We start from the raw sequence: 20445 nt of genomic DNA on the forward strand, positions 1-20445 counted from the left end.
AGAACTGAGAAAACTCAGCCATATAATGATACAATTAAAAACTCAGAGCCACGGCTCTGTAATTATTAATATATATATATATATATATATATGGCTCTGTAAAAACTTATAGTACAGCGCCATCTATTTTCAACTGTCAATCTTTTCGGTTTTGTTTACATAATACACCTCGTTCAATAAAACTTAAATATATTTTTTTATTATGCCATATTTACTTTATTAAACTGTCCAATTAATTCTATCAAATTTTCAAAATAATTATTTTCTCAGTGTTTATGTAAATAAGTTCTAACAAAATAAAGCTTACTATTTGATAATATTCTATTCGATGAATAATTTCTAAGTTGTTGAAAAGACAAAAACAATTTATTTTAAAGGGCAGAGTTTATCATCAATTTAATTTTTAGCTCTGGGAAAATTATATTAGTTGCGTCATAATTATTTTTAATCAAAGTCTTTTAAAGTGTTTTTCAACGAGTTATTGATTACGATGGCAGGAAAGTTCAAAGTAACAGAAACGAAACCGACATCGAAACGAATTTGTGAGGAGAAATTTAGCTGCTCTGGTGGTGAGGCAAAGTTTTGGTGTGAAAACTGTGGAAGTCGACAGTGCAGCCTGTGTGAAAGTCAGCTGCACGAATCACGGCCTAAATTTATGTTTCATGAACGGGAGGAAATAATACAGAACCAGTATCCAAAAGGGTTCCATGTATGTGAAAAATGGTGTAACCCATATAATGCAGCGTCAGTGAGGTGTGAAGAATGCAGGGCTTTGTTTTGCGAAGAATGCAATAAACATTTTCATACTGGTAAACTGTCGAAACACCATCGTAAATTAATTCCAAAACCTGTACAAGCAGAAGAAGAGAATTTATTACTATTGTCGGACCCAGATGATGACGACATTCAAAAGATTCCGGAAGAAAACAGTTCCGATGATTTCCAAACTGGTATAGATTTTGACGATCAACTGCATTCGTTGACATCGTTACCGAATATAGAACAACCGTCAGATATTTTTACATTGTGTCCGCCACCAGGTCCATTTTTACAAACAACAAAGGGTGCAGCCATTCTTCGTCCAAGTGCAGCAACGTCAACATTTCTTGATTGTGATTCGTCTGTAAAATCTTTAAAAAAAACGACCGAAGAACAAGATTTTGAAATGAATCAAAATCGTCAAGCGGCGGTCATCCAACCAAACAGTCATTTATCATCGATGGATGAATTAGAAGCGGCGCTTCTTGACCTTGACTCTGGAAACATGGTTGACCATTTTTCAGAGTCTGAGAAAAAGAGCAGTCGACCAGTTCCGCGACCACGAACGAAGTCTACAAGTGAAAAAGACAAGGAGGACGCTTCTGATGAAATGACTGATCATCAGAATTTGAATCCCGGTTTTCTTCTGGTTAATGGCGATGAAAAACTTCAGGTGATTGGCAGTTTTCGTCAATTAACAAGCTAAATTTTTAAAATATAGGTCCGAGTTGCAAAAAGACATTGCAATATTAGCAAGCTTTTGTTTCGGGACTGTAGACGAAGGACGAATGTTAAATTGAACAAATATAATCCTGATAATTAACGTAAAAGTGTATACTGGGATTATAAGCATGCGATTATAATCAATCTTTTTTCATCTCCCTTGTCTACCGTCCCAAAATAAAAGGTTGCCAAAAGTACAACTGCTGTACAAATTATTATAAAATTGAAATGAAAAAAGTTTTACAGGAAAAAATTGTATTCATTGGAATTCATTAAACTGCTTTAACTATATATATTATTGTAGAAGGTATGAAAGGCCCTTAATAATGACTGTATTAATTTTGTTTAAATAGGTAAAGTCTGAATTGGACTTACTAGAAAAACTAGGATGCGAAGACCAAGATGTAAAGATTGTGTCAATATTCGGAAATACTGGCGATGGAAAATCCCACACTTTGAATCATACATTCTTTTCTGGTCAAGAAGTCTTTAAAACGTCCCATCTTCAAGAATCGTGCACAGTTGGTGTATGGGCAGCCTACGACAACAATCTCAAGGTCGTCACAATCGACACAGAAGGCCTGCTTGGTGTATCGCCCAATGAGAATCAACGTACTAGACTACTATTAAAGGTACTTGCGATATCCGATATTGTTATCTATCGTACAAGAGCTGATCGGCTACACAGTGACCTGTTTCGCTTCATCGGAGACGCATCTTTAGCTTATCAGAAACATTTCGATAAGGAGTTGAAAATAACAGTGAATCGGATTGGTGAGGATATATCGCTGTCTACCATTGGTCCAGCTGTTTTGGTCTTCCACGAAACACAGCATACGGATGTGTTAGGTAAGCACTTGAATTAGGAACTTGTGACAGGAAGGCAAGGATGTTTACCACACCACCACAGTGCCATTACTATCCACACTAAACCTATATAGTTTTAATAAGTTCAAATATCAACGGCACATCCTGGGGGAGTGCAAACATATATAATATTAATAGTCTGTCATATCAAAGTAGTTCATAACTTTAGCGCCATTCCCACTCCCATTCTCTCACCAAATCGATCCACCCTGAATATTTTTTTTTTTTTTTAGTAGCACACATTTTTCTTTTCCCAGGATTTGGTTCAGAAAAGTCAGCCGATATCCTCCTTCGTGAACGTTTTGAAAAAATGCATCTGGATGTCCGAGCGTTTAGTAGCCTCCATTACGTTGGAACGCGTACCAATAACTTGCCTACAAACTTCAACATACTCCGCGAAAAGTTGGAGGACCAGATCAAAGACAATACTGTGAGGTCGCCAAGACCAGTAGCTATTGTGTTCAAAGCACTGAGGGTAAATATTTCACTCCGGAGGTCAAAGGTTTTACCTCTTGCTGCCGACACAATCAGTTCCACGCCCCTTAACAGAAATTTAATCTTTCATACCATATTCAAAGAGGTCACACCACTAATTGTCAATTAAAACTCATGCATACCCGTAAAATCATTTGGCAATCAAACAACACCATTTTCTAAATTTCAGGTTTTAAATGAAAAGTTCAGTGGAGATATTGAAACTACGCAGCCAAAGACGTTTCCCGACGAATACTTCACGTGTACGAGTCGATGCTTAGCGTGCCAGAAGCGGTGCGTCAGGTCCATGAACCACAAAGACGAACTGGGACACGATACAGATGGGCGATGCAAGTATCTTCATCAGCATGACAATCGTGTATATATTTGCAAGGTATTTCTATTTTTATAATGAGCTATAATTAAGTCGTTTGTGGCTGATCGGTTAAGGCATGGGCGCCGTTTACCGTACCTAAAAAGCTAACAATATAGGTAAATACTTGTTTCTTCTTTAGGCCTGTCTAGAAAAGTGTGGTGAAGAAGTTGTAGTCGTGCCCAAGACCTCATCTTGTAATGACTCCGGCTGGGTCGGCCTAGCTAAGTACGCTTGGTCAGGGTATGTTCACATATTTCCTCATCTTTATCATTTCTAAAGTTAGTTTATGTTTAGTATAGCACTGTGCAGTTTAGAATTTATTCTATGCTAAAATAGAACCAAACATGAATGCTCAAAGCCCCTCCCCTTCCTTCCTCTCCCATTCTTCACCTCCCCCTCCCCCTTCTAAATGTAAACTGCTATTAAAATCCATCTTATTCTTATGTTTCAGCTATTGGTAAAACACAGTTATTTTTTACCGATTCTGTCTTTTAGATATGTTTTGGAGTGTCCTAACTGCGGCATCATCTTCCGTAGTCGGCAGTACTGGTATGGCAATCAAGACCCAGTAGATGCCGCTGTCAGGACAGAGATTCGCCATGTGTGGCCTGGAGTAAGTCATTCAATTCGTCGCAAATCAAAAGTTATAAATACCATTAAAAGGCAATCTGAGAAGTAATCTCTTTGGCATCAGAGCAATGCATATTTTGGAGGATAGAGACACACAGTAAAGATGATACACAATATAAAATATTTTGTTATTTTTTAGGGTCACATGGTGCTGCAAGGTACGACTGATAATACGAGCAGAAAGGTGATTGATGGATTGTCATACTTGATCGACTCGGTCAGCTCTGTCAGTAAGAAACCGACCACTATGATAAGCGATTGGATATCAGACCAGATTGCACCTACGTATTGGATTCCAAATTCACAGATTGTGGTAAGCTGAAGTTGGTACTGATCTCCAGTTTTCCCACAAAACATAATAACAATAATATAAAAATAATAATACGTCGATATATATTATATAGCGCTTAATGCACAACGCCTCTAGGCGTTTCACATTATTATATTACCCTGGTTATGTTTTTGGATCAAGCACGTCTCGAAACATACTCCCATAATGTTGCAGTCGTAATCAGCGCAATTTTTTATTTGACCTATACCAAATATTGATGAACATACAACCATGCAAATACTGTACTAACAAACAAAATAAATTACTAGACTACAAAACTTTCGATATGAATTTCCAAATTAGAAATGTCACAGACCACTTATTTCGTTTCATAGAATTGTCAAAAGTGTGAATTAAGTTTTGAAACCGACGAGAAAAAGCATCACTGTCGCGTTTGTGGTAATGGGTTCTGTGACGAATGTTCAAGTAAGAAACTACCGGTACCAGAGAAAGGATGGGGTGAAGCCCCGGTCAGGGTGTGTGATGACTGCTATGAGATACGATCAAAACAAGGTATACAACATTACAATACGATTCCCAAAGCCCTCGGTTTAAAGCTCTGTCTACACTATCAAATTTTATGTGACAAAAATATGTGATGTGCCGATATGGACATGTATCACTACCATATTTGGGCACGTCACACTTTTTTTGTCAAACTAATTTGATAGTGTAGCGAGAGCTTAATACCAACTGTAATAGCTGAAGTAACTCAAGCATGAGCAAGAGTCGCGTCAAAGAGATACTACTGAACAATCTTCTATCCAACAAGTTACCATTTTATCTTCTTCAGTGTTAGAGGTCCAGGAAGATGGAACAGAACAGCCTCCAGTAATGGCAAGAAAAGTGGGTGAAGCATTTCAAAATACTTTAGGAATGGTGGCCAATGTGATGGTGTACCCAAAAGGTAAAATATTTACTTCAAACTGTCCAAACTTGGAATAATGAAATATCTGGAGACTTTTAAATGCCTGGCCAAATCATAGAGTGCTATACATGCAAACATAGATTTGAAATCTTTGCCAATAGATAATGTATTTTCTGGCCTTTAGAAATACTGTACTGTAATCTATGGTAAATGTATGGGATGTTTTTGTATCCAGACGTATCGGGAGAAATTGTACCTTTAGGAGATGGGAGATGATTCAAAATATCTGATAATTGGGAGATTTTGAAATTCCATGTAATAGGTTGAAAACAACCAATAAACATATTAACCTGGCCCACGATTTTCTCTTCCGACAATAAAAATAATCTGGGTTTTCTCCAACAATTTAGATTATCTACTCGATGCAGCCAGGCCAGTTTACTGGGTACCCAATGAAGAGATAACCAATTGTATATGCTGTCAGAATGAGTTTACCCCCAAGATACGCATACACCACTGCAGGGCTTGCGGCCAAGGAGTGTGCGGAGACTGCTCTAAGAATACCAAGCCAGTGCCATCAAGAGGATGGGACCAGCCAGTAAGAGTCTGTAATAAATGCAATGAAAAAGAGAGTCTATGATGAAGATGTATTTAAAAGCAATGTAAAGGGATTATTAAGTTTTCATTAAGGGCATGTTCAGACTGTTAAATGCAATAAATGGAGATTTATTATTAATGCCTTGTTCAGATGGCAGTTTCCATGAAATTGCTGGTCTGTCTCCGCTTCAACTTAACTATGTGGTCCGATACAGTAATTAATAATGACAATATTTGGTGTGGAAGCTATTGGCATGGTCGACTGTGCTTCAAATTTGCTTTTTCTTGTTGACATGGTCAACAATGCATCTAATTCAGTTTCTTTTGCCAACCCTGCCAATAGAAATCCATAAATTACACACACATGGATGACTGAACCACATGGATTATTACATTGTGTTTTCAATCCAATTTGCCATGAAGAAGTGTGCTTGGAAATAATGCAATTTTTCGTCAACGGTGTGTGTGTGATTTGATTGGTTTAATGTTACGCATGTTTATTAGTACAGTATGATCATGTAACGAATGTTTTAAAGAAATTAAGTGAAGTTATTATTTGCCGATATTTTTTTTAGGATTGGGGGTGGGGAGGTTGGGTTCTCTGTAAAACACAAACATTTTATTTAACATAGTGTTATCTACGGTTTGTACTCTTCAAATAATTTTAAGGAAATAGACATAAATGTAAGTCTATAAGTTACGGTAAAGTAACTAATATAATTCATTGGATAAAATATGCAATATATATGTAAATAATAATAATTTACATACAGTTAGAAGAATATAATGAATTGATTTTATGTATAATTATCAACATTAATTTGTATCTTTCAAAATATTTTTTGTTTTATAAATTATGTACTGAAACAATATTAAGTGTATTTCAGATTTTAAAGTATTTAATCCAGTAATATTTATTACTTACTAAAACCACTTAAGTTCAGTTAGTACTTTCATTTTTACTATAAAATACATTTACACATTTAACTATATGTTATTGTGATCTTCACCTTAATCAGATTAAAAATCACAAAAAATTTTTAGTGGTATTGCATACATGCACACGTTTCATATAAAAGCTTGTCTCATACTTGATGCAAAGGAACGACGTACAGTAGGCACAATGCAAGTGAGCTGACCAATCACAAGTGGAAACTTTGGATGATCCATCATGTTGTGATTGGTCAAATTACTTGTAACACTTTTACGTCCTTGCGTTGCGTGGAAGTAGGATCCAACAAGCATTAATGGCCCTGACAAGCACTCCAAATCTGAAAATCCCTTCTCCATCAATGGGACAATCTTATCAGGTGAAAGATTAAAACAAATCTAACATGATTTTACAGTGCTGGCAATACTGCCAGAAATATATGTGTGTAATACTATTTAACCAAATAGCTGTATGGCATTTTTCAGACATCTTTTTGGATATAACAATAAATATATACAACAATTATCAAGGTTTTCTTTTGTTTATTTATTCATTCTTGAAAAAGGTGTACAATTTATCTATATATAATATAAATAAATTTTTTTTTAAATGATGCATTTAAAAAAGTTATTACATAAATAAAAGATATGGTGTGAATAATCATGATTAAAATGATAATAAAATATAAAATTTAAAAATTAACAAAGTAATAAAAGTTTTTTTTTAAAGACTAGGGCTACTATTCCTATTTATGAGTACATAAAGTTAATGTCCATGTGTTGATGTTGAGGCAAGACAAGAGACGTATGGTATACCTGTCCAGTTACTTTTATATTAAGCGTGGTTCCCACTAGCGACGCAACACAAGGACGTAACGCAACGCAAGTGAATTGACCAATCACAAGCGATGGCTTATTCGCTTGTGATTGCTAACTGTCTATAACTTTGCTTGTCATTGGTTAAAACGCTTGCGTTGCGTTTACGTCCTTGCGTTACGTTCTAGTGGGAACCAAGCTTAATACTAAAGATACAGTACTACAGCTAGTCTCTCATAGGCTAGAACCCATTGGATTAATTTTGACTATTATTTTTTTCATGTTTTTAGTTCATAACAAAATAAAGTGAAAACATTATGCACATAGCAGTATAAACATTTTCTCATTTGAATCACCCTTTGGTTCTGGTCGTTTAAAAAAATTGAAAGCTAACTATTATGAGGATAACCACAGTAACGAGGGTCATAACGAATACCAGTCCAGTTGCTTCTGTGTTGCCAGCAGAAGGCCAGGGCTTGCAGCCCAGTCAGTGGAGTAGATGATAGATGGTAAGGTCTGCTTGGAGGCTGGCAGAGGTGGTGGGATTGTGTTCAGTAGGTTGCCGGTATTCAGGCTCCACATTCTGGTGAAGCAATCCTGACCAACTATAGAAAAAAGAAACGCATATCAAGGCCACAGCAAGAGGTTAAAAACAGACAAGGCAAAAATGCTTTAAATATACAGTAATTATTGATATAAAATGACGATCTGTGCTGGGGAATAGTGAGTAGTGAAATTGAAAATTTCAGACGAGGCGAAAGATTATGGTAATTTTCCTTCCAGTGTAAATTTTGTCAGATTACATAAGAAAGTACAAAATATATGTTGTGTTGTTAAGTGTCCTGAAAGGTTTGTCTTTATTTAGAGGGGTCTTTAAAGGTAAACCAAATTTAAAAGCTTACCAGTGTAGAGAATATTTTCTGTTGAATCTATCTGGAAAGGTAAATGTCTAAGCTGATTGTTATTGCCATGGTATTCTCTAACAACGGCACACATTCTTATATCCCACATTTTTATCTGAAAAAATACAAAACATTCTACAGTATAATAAACAAAAAAATGGATTATGTAACCTACAAGTTAAGTGGGAAAAAAGAAAATACATTTTTTTATATTCAAGAAATTTCTTTAAAAAAAAATGTACTACCTTTCCAGACATATCACTTGCAACGATATAATTTTCATCATTCAGAAGTTTCAGACAGCACACAGAGGTTTTGTGAAGGAGTGTTGATGCAACATTTCTTCTGTGATTGGACGGAGTTCGAAAGTCAAAACTAAATATTTCACCACGTTTTGTTCCATTGTAGAGAAGTGGTGCCTGTGGAAAGTAAAATGGGTAAATTTAATTCTAATAATACTAATAAAATAAAGGATAACTCATAACAGCGACGAGTCATCTTTTCGAGAGAACATTATACATATTTAATTAGGACCTAAAAACTACGCCCGATGCTATTTCAAGACGATTCATCTGATCTTTACAAAGGTTTTCAGAAAGACATTTTTAAATAGTAAAAGCAAATTAGAAAGTCCTAGGCTACCAGTTTTCTGATAATCTAACACACTTACAGATTTAGCGAAGGCTTGACAGAAAACTTCAGTTCCATTAGTGTTTATTTTGGTCTTCACTGAGGTCATGATATCAACAACATAAGACTTTCTACCACCTTGGTTTTTTACAATGAAAAAAAAAAAAGAAATAAACAAATATGTTGCTATTCATTTTAATTCATTATATGATGTGACATGATGTTTCCTTGTTAAATTGAATTTAATACTTTTTAAATTTAAGTGGTACCCACTTTTTTGTTGGCCCATGATTTTTCTCTTGGGGTATTTGCTAAATTTTTAATAAATAAATAAATCTAACAGACTGCATTACAATAAATTATTTATTCAGTTAATCTATTTACTAGGTGGTGATTTTGTAGGAGCGGATCCCGGTGCTTGCATTAAGGGCGCGCACTTCCCACTTTTGACAGCGAAAGTGAAATTATGAACAACAAATTACCAACACAAAGGTGATTAGGAAACATTTTGTTATAACTCCATGACGACGTCCAAACCATGCCGTATGCGGATTGGTTGTACAGAATAACATGAAGCGAGTTAGGACTTCGCTCAAACAGTTGTATTTGACTTGTGTGACCACCAGATATTGTGTATCTATTTTTAGATTTAGGAATATAATATCATTCATATTACACTATACTATGTATACAGTCAATTCTTTGCTGTAACCTTTGACCTGATAGAGATACAGGATAGTAGAAAGGGACATTTTTAGTTTAGTAATATTTCATAGCAATATAATACCTACTGTACCATTCATAATATTTAATTGTACAGTATAAGTAAATGAATTGTTGTAACCTTTGACATTTTAAGGTCATTGATAATAGTTTATTTTACAATTGGTGAGTCCTGTCTTCATTCTGAACGTAGGGGAATAAGCTGTTAGGAGCTCATTGTACTAAGCCTCGGCATTATATGGTAGGGTGGCCAGTTCCTTTCCACGCTGCCTTTTTTCTCCCTAGTATTTTCAACTAGGTACTCATTTACTGGGGGTTGTCGGGAATTGAACCCGGGTCTATCTGTATGTCAAGTGTCCTAACCACTCGGCTATCCAACTCCACAGTACAATAAAAGGATACAAAATATGATTGTCCTGATTCTCATCCACAGACACCCAGCTTGCACTTGTAACCTTTAATGCAAAAAACCTAATAATAACTTCTAACTGTACATGAACAACAGTATATTAAGAGAAGGTAGCAGGTCAAGTTGGCCTCACATCAAGACGGCCTCACATCAAGTCGGCCCCAAGTCAAGTTGGCCCTCACATCAAGATGGCTTCACATCAAGTAAGCCCCAAGTCAAGTCGGCCCCAAGTCAAGTCGGCCCTCACATCAAGTCAGCCCCAAGTCAAGACGGCTCTAAGTCAAGACGGCTCTAAGTCAAGCCGGCCCCACATCAAGTCGTCCAAAATTCAAGTCATCCTCAATTTTTTGGATAGTTATATAAAATACCTACCTTTGAACATTTTGTTCCAACACAGTTTATTTTTTTCCAGTTTATAAGATCGATTTGCGACGCATTGTGTTTGTTTGTAGTAACAGTAGCCTGCCAAAACCTAAGTGATATGGCAAGTGATAATGCAATTAAATTATATTTAAATCAGGTGGCATAAATATTTATAAAACCTAATTCAAAATGAGTCTATAGAAAGTTTGATAAATGATAGATGTATATATTATTTATATATAAATAGATAGAGCAATATACCTATGGAAGCGACTATCAGATATTATTGTTAGGATTTTCTCTTGGTGTTTATCCGTCTGAAATAATAAACAATAAATGAACTTAAAAGAAAATTTTGACAAGAACAGAAAATTATGAATGGACTTGTGAATTGCAAGTACAGGTATTGAAACCGAGGTACGGCTACAATTAAACTTGACCAGAACACTTTCCCAAAGAAGCACTGGTTTACTGAACGTCCTTAGTCGAGAAAACTTTTCAAACCGCCAGAACTTGAAAATGTTCCGATATAAACTTGACACAACTAAAATTTAAAGTTAACACCAACCTGTAGTACATTCATGTATCCAGGCTCTCCATAGCGAACTGTGTCAGGACATGTTAATATTTGGTGGGATGATTGTGTGGACATCCTGGCAACACATGCTTCATGGCACTGCCTAAAAAAACAAACCATTATAAACGATGCTCTACATATAGTTAGTGTAAAAAACAGCTACTAAAAATTGACATTACCTTTCATATGATAAAGATGACAATTTTCCTTGTTGTCTTTGGTTGAAAATTAGATTTATGGACGGAATTGTAGATGTCTTCATAAAATCATTCTAAAATGAAGAACGTATTCTTATCTAAATTGGTATTGATCAAAAATAAAAAGTAATGCATGCTCTTATAGTAACGACAACCCAATACATTTTAATAGTTTAAAATGAATGATAAATTGAATAATGATAAATAAATTGTGTAAAGCAATTATTTTTACAAGTCATATTTTTGCAATTACTTGTAAAAGGAGTAGTTCTACTGTATAGCTTCCTAAACTCAAAACTCACTGGGGAACTTTGGTCATGTATGCTGTTTGAGTGTAACAGTTCTAGCCGTCTTTTTTCTGCCTCTTTCTTTCGTATGTTCTCTTCACTGTAAGGATTGTTGGTGTTATGGCCTTGAAAAACTCGGAAATATCGATTTTTAACAGGATCGTAATAAAAACCTGGAATATGTAAGATTTAGTTAAGAAAAACTAAACTTTTAGTATGATGTTTTATTTTAAATAACTTTGAAAGGTTTGTGAACAATTTTATTGTTAGAGCATACCAAAAAGGGTTTATGGGGGCGTGTGTGCCAATTACAATATTAACCAAAACCCTCTTTTATGCTACTGTACTTCAAAGGATATGTCTTCCAATATTTGATGAATTTGACGATGTTATTGCTGATGACGCACCATTTCTTTCATTGCACTGCCCTCTACTAATTGCCTGCTGATGGTCTTGACTACCACTGTTCTTGGAACTAGACCTTGGCTGGTGTTTTATGCTATCAGACGTCAGCCTCTCGTTACTACCATGGTGATAATCTTGCCTAGGACTAGGCCCTAGCTGTTGATGTACGTCCTCCTGCATCAGCCTCTCCCTACCACCCTGATTCTCTTGCCTAGGACCTCTCTGTTGATAATCCAAGTTTTCACTCTGCATCGGCCTTTCCCTGCCACCATGAACGAGATGCCCTGAGCTAGGACCTGCCTGCCCCTCCCCATTGTGTGTTGCATTCCTCCAGTGCATTCTTCGTTTCCTTCCCTCGGTTCTTGACTGTTCATTAATGTTAGGCCTTTTACTATCGACATCATCATTATTTCTTGTGTAGTTATCTTCTCTCTTATTTCGCCATGTCCACCACTGCTTCTTTGGCATTTTCAAAAAAAAATCTAATCTATGAATCTAAGTTTTTCTCAAAATCTGTAAGAGAATGTTGAAAAATGGAAAAATCATAAGAAAAAAGAAATATTGTACTTTTACTCATTGAAACATTAATAAAATATTTTATTAGTTTAAGGTACTAACTGGACAAGAATATGAGTACAGTAGGCCTCCTACACAGAAGTTGTAAGTTAAACTGTTAATCAATAATGCACTACGGTACAAATAGTAGGACGAAACGACTCTGTACACTTCAATGAAGAAAGAATAAGACCGTACTTGCGGATGCTGATCAGCCTGGAAGACTGGCTTAGGCCTACGAAAGCAAATTCTCTTAATTCGCTGGGTGTAACACGATTTACAGAGTAAACATTATTTCAGTTATTTAAAGGGGGATGTTTTTAAAGTTTTTTTTAATAGAATGATTAAAAAACAACCGATAAATAGGACACTTACAATTGAAAAACTTTGTTTTCCATAAAAACACTCCACATATGGCGGCCCTCTACAGTTTAGATTTTACTAATTTTTAGGTACCAATTTGGTTCCCGAATAACGCCTACAATATGCTAAATGATACCAAATTGGTAGGTTGCTATTGTATTCACGAACTTTATATTAGGCCTATGAGGTTACGATAAAGCGCCTTACATAGGCGCGATTTATAAATAAAATGAAGGATGCCATGCTAAAGGTTGGGTATAACTATAATAACATAAACAAGAACTACTTCACGTCTCGTATTTCATATTCATTTTAATACATACAATCAATACACAAGTCTGGTGTCAATTGTTTACTTTATCGTTTATTTATTACAATAACATAAAGTAAAAAACAACAGACAGACAGACAGGGGCAGATAAAGCAAAATACACCGACACGGTGAGCCTCGTATTATATCATACTACAAAATACTGGTGACTGGACTGTAATTAATGGACTACAAGGATCCGCGCTGCGCACTGGAAAGCCATAATGAAAATATACTTTTTGAATAACAAATGAAATGGTCAAATCATTATCCCGGATACTCCGCTGTGTATATAAATGCTGTGTAAAGCTCTGTCTACACTATCAAACGTTATGCGACAAAAGATGTGATGTGCGCATGTACTTTATTTAGGAATATCACTACCATAATAGTTCGGTAGGCCTACACTTTTTTTGTGTCAAACTAGTTTGATAGTGTAGACAGAGCTTAATATGGGGAAAAAGTAAACCAAGAATTACCAATTGATACAAAATGTTTTATTGTTTATTTCAAATTTAAAACACATAAATACACAAAAGATAATGATCATTAATGATCTGTCGATTTCTTGACGATTCAGTAATGCAATTATGACAAAATACTGTACATAGTAAATTTATTTATCGATTAAAAAATGTGATATTTCTATAATAAACAAAAGTACGATGATATGAAGTGCAGTGCGATTGAATAGAACAAAAAAAAATATACACGTTAACATACAGTACATGAATAGACACACACACACACACACATAATGGTATCATAATCTCCTTCTAGCCTACTGTATATACTGTACCCATGTTATCTCTGAACTACTTACATAACTGGTCTATACTTGCATACCCTATACCTAGTGCTTGCATACCCTATACCTACCTAGTGCTTACATACCCTATACCTAGTGCTTACATACCTTGCCTACACATACATACGCTAGGAAAGGGGGGGGGGGGACCCGAATAAGGAGACAGATACCATTACATGAAAGCCAACACAAAGGTTAAATGAGAATGAAAAAACTGTTACTGTTCAATTAGTTTTAATTATAAGCATTATTAATGAATACAATTGCAATGTTTACTAGATTTTGACATAAAATAATGAATGTATAGTATTTTGTCATAATTGCATATTGAAGTGTTATTGTCGTTTGGTAGGCCTACGTCGTCGTCGTCGTCGTCATCCTCTTCTGGTTCGTCGTCGTATCTTCTGGACCTCCCGGCCGCCGTCATCTTCTTGTCTTGCGCCGCCGCCATCTTCTGACCCTTCGCCGCCTGGTGGTCCCCCTCCAACGTCATCTTCTGGTCCCTTCAGACGTCAATCTTTTGGTCGTCTGCCGCCGTCGCCTCTGCTGGTCATCATCCTGAGATGGTTGCTCCCGCGTTGTCTGGTTCTTTCTACGTCCACTCGATCGTAATCTGCTGCTGCGTTATCTGGTAGATATCCACTTCCGCATTTCTGGTGATGACATCTATTCTATTGGAGCATGTTGTCCGACCCGGTTTAGTGGTTCTCTACAGCTCTTGCTGGTCAATTCTCCTCTGCGTTATCTGGTGGTGCTTGTACCTCTTCTGTACGTTGTGCGATATTAGTATATAGCTGTTTATGATGGTGTAGCCGACACTGTGTTGTCCGGTACGGTAGGTTGGACTACAATGAGAATTTGAATTGAATTTAAAAACATGAAATTGTAATGTGTGCCACTTGTTGAATTAAAAAGAAATGAAAATGTGCAGATAGAATGAAAGGATTGATGCTCACACTCAATGCTTACCGGGCACTTGGTTGCTTTCATCTACTTGGTCATCAAGTGTTGTTATATCTTTTGAGGATATTTGTAGTGCATCTATTGGAATTGGTGAACTAAGTTTCATATATCTGAAAAATATAAAAAAAATATTAATAATAACGGGTGTGGGATGAATGGAGGCGGAAGGGAGGAGGAGGATTTTTTTTGGAGATTTGGTGAACAAGGTCGAGTAGGAATAAAATTCAATTTAGAAAGACATACATACGAGGACATACTGTACTTCTACATAACATTCCCTTTTTATGGTTGGTCGCAGTTTCGTGGTAGCTCCAATATTGGTCATTGGTATCGGACTTACTTTTGGTCCATTGAAGATGAAGTAAGTAAAATCTAGATCCGAACTGAGAATCACACAGAAGCAGAAGTATCGCTGAACTTGTACCACCAGATATGTTGTGGACCTTGAAGTCAAGTATTCAACTGGAAACGGTGAGCAACATTGGTAGGACACACTTGAAAAATTAAATGATTCAATAATTAGTAATACATTTTGTTGTTTCTTGGCACTAACAGGCGATTAGAATCATGCAAGGGGGCCTACGATCTCATACCTTCCAAAGTGAACATTTACTGTCGAGCTTGATCCCTTAGTGAATATGTGGGGTTGTGTACCAATGTACTTCTTCGAAGTTGGTTTCATGACCATACGGTATCGAACCAGTAAACTTAGCAAAAGAGAAAAATAAGAACTATTGACGATTTAAAATAATGTACGGGAGGATTGTGAGATAATGGGAACCGGACTTATAAATGGAAAAGTCCCATTGGATTAACCCACCGTTAAGTTTATTTAGCTAACACATTCAGGATATCATAATAAAATAGAGTCGTACTTGCCTTGTATGTTTCACCGTTTTACCTTACTTTTCCGGTTGTCCGTTTAACCCGGTCTCAATTTTCGTCGAAACCACATCAAGCACCTCTCAAGCACAACACGACTTCAATTCAAGCAAATCTACAGAAAATGAAGTAAAATAAATAATTATAAATACACATTCGTGAAGGTAACTTGGTAATGAAAATAGAGTCGTATACTTTAATGTGTATCATCACATTTTAAATTACTTTTTACTCTGATAACCTACCAGTTTCGTCAATACCACATCAATAATCGTTTACTAAATCTATAAAATAAAAAATACAAATAAACTAAAATAATGTAATATATTCCTTATTCGTGGTAATGATAATAGTGCGATACTTGCCTTTTAATCGGTATTTCACCGTTTTACCTTACTTTGATAGGTGTAGCTTATACGTTTTACCTTTCTTTGATAGACGTAGCTTATACGTTTCACCGTTTTCGTACACATCACATCAAGAGTGTCCTCTTTGGTGCCACGACACAGGAATATCAAGAAGTTCTAAAAACAAAAATAACGTAATAAAGTTGATGATGATATAAGCGTGATACTTACCTTATTGGTATTTTTACCTTTCATTGACTTGTAGTTTATACGTCGGTATCTACCACCTATTGACAGCACATCTATATCTCTTGCCAACTGTATCTTGCGCGGTGGTATCTATAAAATAGATATATTTAATAAATGTTTTGTTAGGACGGATGCGCTCTTTAAAGTATCAAACTGCCTGCTCTCTTTAAAGTATCGAACCGCCTCCAATGGAACCCAGTTGACCATTTTTTTTATCTTTCCGTTTACTTACTTTCGGCATCTGACCCGTCTGCCTTGCTCGTCTGTTACTTTTTGAGTTGACGTATAGCCGCAGCTTACATCGTTGAGGAGTCGGATCATCTTTTATATTTAAAAAATAATGGTTTAAGTTATTTTGAGTATCCCGTGAGATTGTGTACGATTAACATTTGTAATTTAGCGTTGAATTAGAAATACCTTTTAACGTAACCGCGTTGACATCGGATCACTATCAACCTGTACAAAAAAGTATAGAGACATTTTTATATTGGATTATAACTTTTGTTTCTGGTGGACATAGGCTACGTACCATTTTTATGGGACATTGGCGCCATATACAACGTGATCCAGTAATTAAGTCTAACACACAAAAAAAACAGAACAATATTATAATTTCCACATTTTCATACAATAATTAATACGGTGTAATACTCGGCTACTAAAACGAATATTTAACCGATGATGCTTCCGTTTCGCTTTAGAATGAATTGGTTAATATTATGCAAATGTGACGAAATGAATGAACGCGCTTCTTGGCATCTCTTTCAGAATCTGAAAAAAATATTAGTGAAATGAAAACATTAGTAGTTAGGATACTAGTTGAGATGTGGTGATTAAACTACATGTTCGAAAATGAAACTCTAAGAAAACGGAAGCCATTTAAGTAAATGACAAGTTGCGAGTCGCTGCTTTTATCAGTTGCGAGTCGCTTCTTTTTGTTATATTTTCAGTTGCATGTCGCTGCTTCTTTACATTTTTTTCAGTTGCCAGTAACTGCTTTTTTGAAAGCCCATTTTTTTTCAGTTGCAAGTCGCTGATTTTATATATATATTTTCAGTTGCAAATCGCTGTTTGCACCCATTCGCTGCTTTTAGTTTTTTTTTAGTTGCAAGTTGCTGAAGTTTTAAACATTTTTCAGTTGCTGTTTTTGATATTTTTTCGTTTCAAGTCACCGAGTTTTTACATTTTTCAGTTGCCGTTCTCTGCGTTTTTTACTTTCAGTTGCAAGTCGCTGTTTTTTTTTTACATTTTCAGTTGCAGATCGCTGAGTGTTTTACATTTTCAGTTTTAAGTCGCTGTGTTTACATTTTTCAGTTCCGATCGCTCCCTTATTTACGTTTTTCAGTTGCAGTTGTTAGATGCTTTTTTTACCAGTTACTTGCTGTATTAGGTTTTCTACATTTTTCAGTTGCAAGTCGCTGTATTTGTTTATTTTTGAGTTGCAAGTCACTATTTTTTTTAATTATTTACATTTTTCAGTGTGCCTATGTTGCCCTTTTAAAATTACGTCGTCACACACTGTCACCGAATTTATTAGCCTGATCCTCAATTGTACATATCATTTCAATACTTACCTGAAAGGCGGATCTTTTACTTACGATACGTTAACAATTTATTAATCTTACTATTTAATTCTTCATTTTTTGATATAACCATTACTAAAGAGAAAAAAAACAAAAATTAATACAATTAATTAGTTTCAGTGTATATCAAATTATATAGGCATAAAGAAACACCCAGGTGCATGGGTACCTGGTAGGGTCAAGACACAACTTTGCGCATTATTATTTGTCCATACGTGTTTGACCCAAAAAGACCAGGGTACTAATATTATCCTGGATAGCATTAGGCCTATTATTAAACTCTCTAAACCGCCCCAAACAGTTTAGATGCGTATATAATAGAAGTATTGCATATACATAATTATAATGATAAATGAGCAGTACCGTACCGTAATACTGATGTTATTTTAAAGTAACAAAATTCAAAAAACAAAAAATAAAAAAGTAAAAACAAATCTGCAAGAGAAAAAGAACAAATTAATCTTCTAGTTCTGAAAAGATAAAAATAAATTGATTAACCTGTAAAGGAATAATCATTGTTAGAGAAAAATATATTTTAAATGGGAATACGGGAATCGCGAAAAAAAAAGTGTGAAATTGATTATAAATGGTAATAAAAAAAAAAAAGATAAATAATAAAATAAATAAATAAGAAAATCTGCAAGAGAAAAAGAACAAAATTAATCTTCCAGCTCTGAAAAGATAAAAATAGATTGATTAACCTGAAAAGGAATAATAATTGTTAGAGAAAAATAAAAAAATCAAAAAATAAATACAAAAATAAATAAATAAAATAATTTTTACCATTGTTTAACCAATGGATTTACGATAAGTTGGACCATTATCAAAATAATGGATTTACGTTGAATAATCCAGCTATTTGTAAATACGCATTAGAAATGCGTATTTTCTACATCATTTTAGACTACTATCTGCTAATGTTTAAAACTATGATAACTATCATTAGCTGTTGGTCACGTCCACGCAGAGAAGAGCGAGATTTTATCTCGCACTTCTCCGCGTGTACGTAGGGCATAGAAGTGAGGTGATGATGCAGGCCTCCTATGCCTATTTTAAGTCCATGATGTGTGTTTTACGCGTGTATGTAATGTCAATGGTTACCGTATGATGAGAGACGTTTGGTCTCTGAATTGAGAACAACCAGTTAGCTGATCTAATCAACTTAACTGCCCACATACAGAATGTCTCAGAAGAGACGACTTGTCTCAAAGAGACAGAAACCAGTTAGTTGATCTAATCAACTTAACTGCACACATACAGAATGTCTCAGAAGAGACGACTTGTCCCAAAGAGACAGAAACCAGTTAGTTGATCTAATCAATTTAACTGAACACATACAGAAAGGTTGTCTCAAAAGAGACGATTTGTCTCAAAGAGACAGAACCCAGTTAGTTGATCTCTTCACTAACCGTAAACTCATGCACCTATTCTAAACCCACGTTTTATCTTCCTGACTACGCGATCTCGGACTACGGGATTTGGGACTACGCGATCAGGGGGACTTACTTTGTTTGTGCCTCTTGAGTCTTGATGCGTTAGTATTAAACTTACCTTGGACGGATTCTATCCATTTGGACCGACTGATGCGCACACCGATTTCCACGCGTTTACATTAAACGTGCCGCATCGCATCAGAGTTAACGTAAACGCGTAGAAATTTCATGCGCACCAACCTTAATTTTAACCAGTGCGCAGCAGGATACTTAAATTGCACACTGGCGGTTGTATCATGCATGCCTAAGTGTTAAATAATACTAATAAAAACAACATAATAGAATAATCATTTTACTATGACTTAACTTTAACTTAAACTAACAAATCTTACATTTAATACAATTGTACAATAAATGTATGTGACGTTGTGATTATGATGATGGTCATGATCATGATGATGACGATGGATAATGACTTAAGGTCAACTACAGGTCAACTTAACTACAATTCAATGTGTTGTGATGTTGTTCGTATGAAAATCTACTGTGTAGTGTCTGGTACGATGATGGTCTTATACTACTGTCCACAGTTCTGTGAGCTGAAACAAATGTGTTAGCGAGGAGGAAAAAAAATATAAACATGGCAAAAATATAGTACATTGTACAGCTCCAACAAATATCTTAATTACATCTTAATTGTTCTTAATTACAGACTTAATTAATGACCAACGAGGTCAGGAGCTGTACATTACGTAATATCAATCACGTTGTATAAAACCACCTCCTCATTTCAGATGATACAAATTTCAATTAAAGTATTTCAGTAAACAACATTGATAATAATTATGCATGATACAACCAATATTGAATAATTCTATATGATCTGAAAACAAAATGGCGGTGACATCGTTTGTTCTTCTTCTGTTATTAGTATGTTAATATTTATTTTGAACCAAAAAATTAATATAATATTTGTATATTACTTTTTTAGTTCTATGTTAGTTCTTACTATGTTTGATGATAAAGTTAAATCCAATGGCAAAAATCTTGATATCAACAACAATAAATCCTATGCAAAAATCTTGATA

At 35.3% G+C, this 20445-nt stretch overlaps 2 protein-coding genes and 1 long non-coding RNA gene across 3 annotated transcripts; 1 reads left to right on the forward strand and 2 right to left on the reverse strand.

Moving 5' to 3' along the window:
- The first annotated feature begins 427 nt into the window (after nt 1-427).
- LOC140060085 (zinc finger FYVE domain-containing protein 1-like) lies at nt 428-7031 on the forward strand. Its single transcript, XM_072106153.1, has 10 exons — nt 428-1432; nt 1836-2331; nt 2583-2824; nt 3014-3217; nt 3339-3439; nt 3695-3812; nt 3969-4142; nt 4496-4673; nt 4954-5067; nt 5439-7031. The coding sequence occupies exons 1-10, from the start codon at nt 491-493 to the stop codon at nt 5666-5668; spliced, it is 2799 nt and encodes a 932-aa protein (XP_071962254.1). The 5' UTR covers nt 428-490; the 3' UTR covers nt 5669-7031.
- A 100-nt stretch (nt 7032-7131) lies between these two features.
- Nucleotides 7132-12841, reverse strand: LOC140060084 (DDB1- and CUL4-associated factor 4-like). Its single transcript, XM_072106152.1, has 13 exons — nt 12795-12841; nt 11815-12377; nt 11475-11637; nt 11155-11246; nt 10967-11078; nt 10660-10715; nt 10408-10507; nt 10029-10081; nt 9386-9540; nt 8944-9041; nt 8519-8692; nt 8274-8388; nt 7132-7976 (listed from the first exon to the last, which is right to left on the reverse strand). The coding sequence occupies exons 2-13, from the start codon at nt 12330-12332 to the stop codon at nt 7795-7797; spliced, it is 1818 nt and encodes a 605-aa protein (XP_071962253.1). The 5' UTR covers nt 12333-12377; nt 12795-12841; the 3' UTR covers nt 7132-7794.
- A 2783-nt stretch (nt 12842-15624) lies between these two features.
- Nucleotides 15625-16636, reverse strand: LOC140059790 (uncharacterized). The gene is made up of 4 exons (XR_011847256.1): nt 16574-16636; nt 16341-16431; nt 15991-16029; nt 15625-15860 (listed from the first exon to the last, which is right to left on the reverse strand). It is a non-coding gene; the product is annotated as an uncharacterized lncRNA (long non-coding RNA).
- Nucleotides 16637-20445: the final 3809 nt, after the last annotated feature.

The sequence above is a fragment of the Antedon mediterranea genome, chromosome 10 (genome assembly GCF_964355755.1).
Source record: "Antedon mediterranea chromosome 10, ecAntMedi1.1, whole genome shotgun sequence".
Lineage (NCBI taxonomy): Eukaryota > Metazoa > Echinodermata > Crinoidea > Comatulida > Antedonidae > Antedon > Antedon mediterranea.